This window comes from Ornithodoros turicata, chromosome 3, assembly GCF_037126465.1.
Source record: "Ornithodoros turicata isolate Travis chromosome 3, ASM3712646v1, whole genome shotgun sequence".
Classification (NCBI taxonomy): domain Eukaryota; kingdom Metazoa; phylum Arthropoda; class Arachnida; order Ixodida; family Argasidae; genus Ornithodoros; species Ornithodoros turicata.
The window spans coordinates 87,138,436-87,147,312 of record NC_088203.1 but is presented as its reverse complement, the minus strand read 5'-3'; the positions used below and the strand labels follow the sequence as shown (position 1 = coordinate 87,147,312).

At 48.1% G+C, this 8,877-nt stretch overlaps 1 protein-coding gene and 1 long non-coding RNA gene across 2 annotated transcripts; one reads left to right on the top strand and one right to left on the bottom strand.

Annotated features, from left to right (window-relative positions):
* Positions 1 to 5,090: 5,090 nt before the first annotated feature.
* Positions 5,091 to 7,623, top strand: LOC135387434 (putative nuclease HARBI1). The gene is made up of 4 exons (XM_064616637.1): positions 5,091 to 5,503; positions 5,875 to 6,147; positions 6,228 to 6,497; positions 7,452 to 7,623. Exons 1-4 carry the CDS (start codon positions 5,101 to 5,103, stop codon positions 7,583 to 7,585), a joined length of 1,080 nt encoding a protein of 359 aa, XP_064472707.1. The 5' UTR covers positions 5,091 to 5,100; the 3' UTR covers positions 7,586 to 7,623.
* A 674-nt stretch (positions 7,624 to 8,297) lies between these two features.
* On the bottom strand, positions 8,298 to 8,602 carry LOC135387433 (uncharacterized). The gene is made up of 3 exons (XR_010421110.1): positions 8,565 to 8,602; positions 8,421 to 8,471; positions 8,298 to 8,332 (listed from the first exon to the last, which is right to left on the bottom strand). It is a non-coding gene; the product is annotated as an uncharacterized LOC135387433 (long non-coding RNA).
* Between the last annotated feature and the right edge of the window lie 275 nt (positions 8,603 to 8,877).

Genomic DNA, 8,877 nt, shown 5'->3' with positions numbered 1-8,877 from the left:
GAGGCGTACGCCCTTTTTGTGACACTTATGCTGTTCATAATTGTCACAAAAAAGGCGTACGCCTCCCGTTTTCAACAATCAGAGCAGATAACGATATCATTCGAGATTACAGTTGGCTAGAAGGGTGCTATGCGGTGAAGTTCATTTTTAAGAGTGTACGAGTCGTAATGATATGATCTGTCATCTTGGCAGTCTTCGCGTCACAGGTGCACGAGCTCGGTACCTCGAGCCCAAGTTCAAAAATGTTTGGACCGTCGAGGAACGCATACGAAACTGATACGAAGTTCGCTGAAATGTGCGTAGCGATGGCAAATACAAAAAATGAGGGGCCCCTTAACCAGTGAGTTATCCAGAATTGCAAGCAAAGGAGGGGGGGGGGGGTTAAAAAGTGGGGAAAGGGGGCTCGTTACCACAGTTACATTGTAACAGCTTTACATATCACTTCCGACATGTGTGAAAAGCTGAAACCGCGGTTGATTAATCACGTCTATCTGTTCGAGGATTATAGACCTGGATTATAGGCTATAATTCCACGTAATTCACAGGCAACGTGGACTTATAGGATAAGGCTAGTTCGACCTAGTCCACAGGCAATGGTAATATAAAGTAAGCGAAGCAGCCGAGCAAAGACATTGGCTGGCTGGCATCAGGCATGCTCTTGAAACGTACAAGACCGTCCCGGTGGCCAACCCACTTACGCGAGTCACTGAGTGATTTGGATTTATCTGACGCAAGGATAACAATGATCAAGCTACGCCACCCGCTCACGTGGTACAGAATATAATTATATAATCATTCATGAAAGCCTGGAGGCTTGACGTGCTCAATGCTTTCCCTAAACGCTTTTCGTAAATGTCGTTTTTCTCTTTTCTTTTTCGTTTTTTTACGTGTCACTCATGCGAGCAAGAACCAGGGAATAGCTTATGCTAAAACAGTTAACGGTACAGACCACATGTTTGCTTCAGCTAACCTCCAGTGTTTCTACAGCAAACCATGTAGCGGAGCTTCAACGGTTCCGCTACGTTTTAAAAACCTTATTTCGAGACAACGCGCTATCACGAAGTCACTAGCCGAAACGCACATGAACGAGGGTTCAATGTGAGGCACTGATTTCCTTACAGCGTACCATGTTCCCTGGGCCCAGGGACCAGCTTGAGGCGGCACGTAAGATACAGAGTTCGTCGCGGTTTGGGTTTTATGGGACATCATGAGCGAAAGCATTTTCCCTAATAAGTAGTATTCGTTGTTCATCGAATGTTGCCGAGCAGGGTGTCGAACCGAAACGTTTTTCGTTCCGGTTTTCGTTCCGGTTACATCATAAACGATCCGGTACCGGTTCTGCTCCTGAGCAAAAAAATAACGGTTCATACCGGTTTTTAACCGGTTCCGCTTTTGCTGGGAATATTCATCCCCACACACAAAAAAAAAAATCGGTGTTACAAAATGTAAACCCGTTTATTCCGCATACACGGTATTTAATATCAATAGACAGCTGTGAAATTGGTAGCTCCTAGCTAGACCCCGAGCTAGACCCCTAGCTATGGGGTAGCGTTCCACTCCTAGAGTGGAAAACCTCCCCACTTCATCATCGGAATATATATGTTCTTGTTGGTAGCTCCTGGTTCCTGTAGGTTACTGTCTGTTCAAATGGGCTTTCTCCTTTATTGAAGCGCATGCTACAAACGGACTTGTTTGTCGTGATGTCATACGTAAAGTAATTTCTTGCTGGGTTGGAGCGATTGCGTCCCATCCGAATGTCTGTTGCTACTGTCTAGCCAGCAATCACCACCGCACGAGTACGACGCAAATCGAGGAACACCTTCATTCACAAACGCGCTCGACGGCTCCGTTTTATTTTCTTCCTGTCCTGTCCACAAAAGAGTTGCCACTTTGCACGGGCTTGCCCTCGCGTATGCGTAAATGTATTCAACTTCGCTGCTCTCAAACAAGGGACGCGTTGCGCGACATTACCGATAAAGAAGCCATTATGCAGCCCCCTTGGACCGGGTCGGATTCACAAAAGGCTCGTACGACAAAACTTATCGTAAGCGCCCTCGTACGATAAACTTAGGACAAAATGCAGATTCACAAAGCGCGCGCGACGTAAGATTCTCGTCAGCTGCGAGACAATCCCACGAGAGCCCCCGAGCAGTCGTAAGCATAGCTGGGCGAACTCACTCATGAGGGCCCTCATGAGTGCCCCTCACCCTCACCTCACGCCTTTGAGGTGAGGGTGAGTGAGGGCAAGCCCGCGATCAGGCCATCCGTGAGTGCACTCGTGAGGTTCTTAACCCTCATGAGGTCTTCTGTGAGTGCACTCATGAGGTCTTACCCTCACGAAGTCTCCTGTGAGTGCACTCATGAGGTTTTGCCCCTCATGAGACCTCCTGTGAGTGCACTCATGAGGTCTGAGGGGCGCCAGGTCTGTGTGAGTGAAGTCACTGGTGAGGCCTGAGGGGTGTGAGGTCAGTATGAGTGCATTCAGAAATGAGGTCAAATGACGCTTACGAGACGTGGGCAAATTATGAAGGCACTAGTGATATGGTTCCAGCTACAGGCAGGATGCACCTTAATGGGCTGAAGTTCCCGTTTTTAGCAATTTCGTCTACGTCGCGCTGGGAACACAGCCAAGCGTCCTGAGCTGACGGATTAGTTGGTGATATGGTTCCAGCGACCCAACTACACGCAGTGTGCACTTTAAAGGGCTGGTGTGCCTGTTTTTAGCAATTTCGTCTACGTCGCGCTGGGAACACAGCCAAGCGTCCTGAGCTGACGGATTAGTTGGTGATAGGTTCCAGCGACCCAACTACACGCAGTGTGCACTTTAAAGGGCTGGTGTGCCTGTTTTTAGCAATTTCGTCTACGTCGCGCTGGGAACACAGCCAAGCGTTCTGAGCTGACGGATTAGTTGGTGATATGGTTCTAGTGATCCATCTACCGGTAGGGTGCACTTTAAAGGGCTGGTGCGCCCGTTTGTACCAATTTTGTCTACGTCGCGCTGGGAAGACAGCAAAGCGTCCTGAGCTGACTGATTACTTGGTGATATTGTTCCAGCGACCCAACTGCCGGCTGTGTGCACTTTAAAGGGCTGGTGTGCACGTATCTAGCAATGTCGTCTACGTCGCGCTGGGAACACAGCCAAGCGTCCTGAGCTGACGGATTACTTGGTGATATGATTCCAGCGACACAACTACACGGAGTGTGCACTTTAAAGGGCTGGTGTGCCCGTTCTTAGCAATTTCGTCATGTCGCGCTGGGAACAGAGCAAAGCGTACTGAGCTGACTGATTACTTGGTGATATGGTTCCATCGATCCACCTACACGCAGTGTGCACTTTAAAGGGCTGGTGTGCCCATTTTTAGCAATTTCGTCTCTGTCGCGCTGGGAACAGAGCAAAGCGTCTTGGCTAACTGATTACTTGGTGACATGGTTCCAGCCACCCAACTACCGGCAGGGTGCACTTTAAAGAGCTGGTGTGCCCGCTTTTAGCAGTTTCGTCTACGTCACGCTGGGAACACAGTCACGTGTCCTGAGCTGACTGATTACTTGGTGATATGATTCCAGCGACCCAACTACAGGCATGGTGCACTTTAAATGGCTGGTGTGCCGATTTTTAGGAATTTCGTCTACGTCGCGCTGGGAATACAACACAGCCTCCTGAGCTGACTGATTACTTCATGATATGGTTCCAGCGACCCAACTACCGGCAGGGTACACTTTAAGGGCTCGTGTGCACGTTTTTAGCAATGTCGTCTATTTTGCGCTGGGAACACAGCCAAGTGTCCTGGGCTGACTGATTACTTCGTGATATGGTTCCAGCGACCCAACTACCGGCAGGGTGCACTTTAAAGGACTGATGTGCACGTTTTTAGTAATTTCGTCTATGTCGCGCTGGGAACACAGCCAATTAAGTGTCCTGCGCTTTGCTGTGTTCCCAGCGCGACATAGACGAAAATTCTAAAAAAGGTCACACCTGCCCTTTAAAGTACACCCTGCCGGTAGTTGGGTCGCTGGAACCATATCACGAAGTAATCAGTCAGCTCAGGAGGCTTTGCTGTGTTCCCAGCGCGACATAGACGAAAATTCTAAAAAAGGGCACACCTGCCCTTTAATGTGCACCCTGCGGGTAGTTGCGTCACTGGAACCATATCGCCAATTAATCAGTAAGCTCAGGACGCTTTGCTGTGTTCCCAGCGAGACGTAGACGAAATTGCTAAAAATCGGCACACCAGCCCTTTAAAGTGCACCCTGCCGGTAGTTGGGTCACTGGAAACATATCCCCAATGAATCAGTCACCTCAGGACGCTTTGCTGTATTTCCAGGGCGGCACAGACTAAATGTAAAAACGTGCACACCAGACCTTTAAAGTGCACCCTTCCTGTATATGGGTCGATGGAACCATATCGCCAAGTAATCAGTCAGCTCAGGACGATTTGCTGTGTTCCCAGCGCGACGTAGACGAAATTGCTAAAAACGGGCACACCAGCCCTTTAAAGTGCACACAGCCGGTAGTTGTGTCGCTGGAACCATATCATCAATGCCTTCATAATTTAATTTGCGCACGTCTGGTATGCGTCATTTGTCCTCATTTCTGAGTGACCTCATACTGACCTCACACACCTCGGGCCTCACCAGTGACTTCCATCACAGCGACCTGGCTCCCCTCAGCCCTCATGAGTGCACTTACAGGAGTCCTTATGAGGGTAAGAACCTCATGGGTGAGGGCTTTCGTTTGTGAGTGCCGTGAGGGTGAGGGCGAGTGAGGGCATGTGCCCATGAGGACGGTGAGGGTGAGGGCGAGTGAGGGCCTGTGCTCGTGAGGGCGGTGAGGGTGAGGGCGAGTGAGCGCATGTGCTCATGAGGGCGTTGAGGGTGAGGGCGAGTGAGGGCCTGTGCTCGTGAGGGCGGTGAGGGTGAGGGCGACTGAGTGCATGTGCTTATGAGGGCGGTGAAGGTGAGGGCGAGTGAGCGCATGTGCTCGTGAGGGCGGTGAGGGTGAGGGCGAGTGAGGGCATGTGCCCGTGAGGGCCGTGAGGGTGAGGGAGAGTGAGGTTTCACCAAAATGCCCACCTATGGTCGTAAGTGGCCATACGAGCAAAGATGGCGGCGTACGTCGCAGCAGTCGAGATTGAGTCGCGGAGAACTTTGCGCCGTGAACGTGTTCTCAGGCCACGGACGACGCTCCAAAGTATCCCGGAGAACCATCTTCTTCGATATTATCGTCTTCCACGATCTTCAATAATGAGCTTGTGCGAGAAGCTTGCCCCGGCCCTCCAACGGCCAACAGCGCGGTGTCGAGCCATCCCTGTGGACGTGCAAGTGCTCGTCGCGCTACGTTTTTATGCAAGTGGAAGTTTTCAGTCTGTTGTGGGAGATGTGGTTGCGATCAGCCAAAGCAGCACCTCACGGATTGTAAACAGCGTGACGACAGCGATCGTGGAAATGGCCACGACGCAAATAAAGTTTCCACGTACACCTGCGGACGTCCAGAAAACCGTCTTAGGTAATATATTTTCCTCTCGTGCTTTTAGTGTTCTGTATGTAAGAAATATCTAATACAGGAATTTGTATTCGCGGGTCCGATGAGAGTGCACTACATAGTTTAGTTAGTTTGCAACCTTCGCTATCGAAACTGCTGTTTTAGTGAGCGGCATCACAATTTGCAATTTATTGCTTTCAGCTGTTACTTAAAGTGGCTCTCAGAATGAATGACTAACATGTTTCCCGCAGGCAGTAGTCACGTATTTTCAACAGTGAACGTGTTACCCCACAGTGTTACAGCCTTACTGGCACACACTGACGGAGTCACTGCAGGGATTTTAGCTTGTATGCAATGGACTGTACGCACAGTAAATATATAATCTCTTTTTACAGGATTCCTCGACATTGCAGGTTTCCCAAAGGTACTGGGCTGCATCGATTGCACACATGTTCTTGTGAAACCCCCCAAGCGTGAGATGCGACCTGCATACCGAAACAGAAAGGGGCTGTACTCGATCAATGTACAGGCAGTCTGTAACGCTGACTGCGAAATAACCCAGCTGACAGCCAGATGGCCAGGATGCACTCACGATAGTTTCATCTGGTCACTATGCAACCTTCACGATGAATTTCAGGCTGGCAGAATGCCTGAAGGCTGGCTTCTAGGTGAGAGCAGTGAAAGCACTTTTTTAAAGTAGGCAGCATTTAGGAAGTGTTACATAATCCTGTATACTTTCTGGTGTTAGGTGATTCCGGCTATCCCACACAGCCCTGGCTTTTGACGCCCTTCCAGACACCATCAGGAGAAGCTGAAGAAAAGTACAACAAGGCTCATAGGAAAACCCGACAAGTGATTGAGCGTGCCTTTGGACTGCTCAAAAGCAGGTTTCGGTGTTTGGACAAGTCTGGGGGATGCCTCCTATACCCAATGACAACGTGCTGCTCCATCATTGTGGCTTGTGGCGTCCTCCACAACTACTGCATACGCCATAACATCCTCCTGACTGACCCTGTTGGTATGTTTCATTGTAGAAGTTCATAAAAAAAGAAGAAACATGACAGGAGGAACGAAATACAATTACACATTACTTTGCAAGATAACTGAATTTGTTACCGATTTGGAGAACAGATCATAAGGATTTTCCAAAAGCCGGGATTCATCATGGTAACAAAATATAGCACACTGGCTTTACGCAACAGAATTACAGGTCTCCTCAGACGTTTCGTCCTCCATGCGCAAGGCATAATCAGTAACAAACACAATGAGGAAGGACCTGTTTAAGCAGGTTTGTGTATAGTTTAGGAAGGGGGCTGCGGTTGCCAACCGACGTGCAGATCACGTTCCAGTGGTGTATAAGTCATGAGTCACTAGATTACTTGCACACTGAGAAGTCAATTTGTGTGATTGACGCTTCATTGTCATGTGTTACCCTTCATACATAACGTTTACTTCAGATTGTCAATTGTTGTGGATGAAATCTGCATCAGATCACATTACTGCCACTTACAGGATCATGAAATTGACATGATAAACATTACGACCAACTTAAGATTAGTTACCAATTGTTGTAATGAAAAACATGATTAGTTTCTGATTTCTGAACAGTAACTAAGTCGTTACTTCGGTGCGAAACAAAAGTAACATGCTGCACAATGTAAAAACCCGAGAATTGGGAACACGAAAGGACAGACACAACAGTCTTTTTCAGACTTCGTGTTGTGTCTGTCCTCCCGTGTTCTCTACTCTCGGGGTTTTATATTATGCATCATCTTCACCAGCTCGCTTTCTTCCTAGCCATTTTTTCGTTGTCAAAAGTAACATGTTACCACGTAAGGAGTTACTAGCGTAGTACTCTGCTGAACAGCATAAAATGTCACAATAGGACTACAATCCATATACTATTTGCCCTGTGTATGCCATGTAACAAGAATTGCTATGAACTACAAAACTTCTGCCCTCTCTCCTTTAGAGTTAGAAGAAGCTGAAAGACCAATCCCAGGAGCACAAGACATGCCAGCTGGAATTTCAGTCAGAGATCACGTTGTTACACAGATATTCACAGAGCACCGACCTATAGCTCAGCCCGAAATTCGCAGGGAGTGAACCTGAATATTCAGGCATAATAAAATTTTCAACCCGCAGCATCTTCTTGAGTTTGAATTAAATGATGGGAGCTGATATGGGAACACAATATGCTTCAAATGTTTTGGAATTTTGACTAGGTCACCAGAAAGTGCTATGGAAAAGTGGAATACAGATTGCTACAGTTCTGAGATTGCTCACTCAGTCTTTTGGAGCAAAGCAACGACACGCAGAATGCACATTCCTAAAGCTGTGTTGTCAATTTATTGCAGTTCAAGCCGTCCTCCAGGAAGTGTCCTAACTTTATACTTGTGTTCTTTGATGGCCAGTAGCCTCCTCTGTATATCTACGAGCGCTTCCAAGTGCTGTTCCATTTTTTTGTGTGTGTTTGCTATTTCACTTGCTTCACTGGTCGCCCTACTCCTTGGTGTTGTACCTGGTAAACGGATCACGTGAGAATTTTAGTGCATAGCAAGATAAAAACACTGCGAAAACGAGAAACACATTTTGCAACTCCTATTCTGCAGCACATTAATGCGACTGTTACAGTGCAGTAGCCCTGAGAATATTTGAGAAAGTAGGCAAGCTTCAAGCAATACACCAGTCGTGCACAAGAATATTTACCCCTGCGTGGTGTTGGCACAGCCGGTGCGCTGTCAGCAACCTCCTGTTGCACATTTGCTGCCTCCTGTTGCATATTTGCTGCCTCCTGTGATGAAGCTGGGCTAGGTGTTTGACTTATCCATGTGGAGGATGTCAGCTCTGCGCCTAATGTCAGCCCATGTCAATGCGTTAAGGAGTGCTTGACATCTGCATTCTCACACTGCTGTTTACTGACATGCTATGTTTGCCTTACCTTCACAAGCATCAGGTACTAGGGGTGTAGCACTACTTGAAGGACCGGGATCTGCCAATATACGAATAATGTTATGTATTATATCCTATCATAATGTGACAAAAGTTGCATGAGAACGACAAGGCTGTGTGGGCGCACACTGACCTGAGCACTGGACATTGTATCTGAGTATGACATCCCCTGCAATAAATTAGGTTAAAACGTCTGTTGCTTCACAAATAAGAATAGGTTGGCTGCGGGTTGCGCAGAGTTTGTGTATTCATTTACCTCCTGTTACCCCGATGTCGTAACTGCCGTTAATCCCGACGACGGTGCTCCTTTCGAGTGTGGCCACTACTCTTTCTTCAAGAGGCGTAAGTGGCGGCACTTTTGCGGCACCCCCACCTGTCCTGCCAAGGCACCGCGTGACGTTGGCCCCTGTGTGAGAAAGGTTTGCGTCTCATCGATAAAACAACCT

What these genes read in the sequence shown, in the direction of transcription:
- LOC135387434 (XM_064616637.1), top strand. Translation starts at nt 5,101, where the DNA reads ATGGCGGCGTACGTCGCAGCAGTCGAGATTGAGTCGCGGAGAACTTTG. An exon ending in CGTCCAGAAAACCGTCTTAG is followed by an intron (nt 5,504 to 5,874) that starts GTAATATATTTT and finishes CTCTTTTTACAG; the next exon opens with GATTCCTCGACATTGCAGGT. An exon ending in CCTCCTGACTGACCCTGTTG is followed by an intron (nt 6,498 to 7,451) that starts GTATGTTTCATT and finishes TCTCTCCTTTAG; the next exon opens with AGTTAGAAGAAGCTGAAAGA.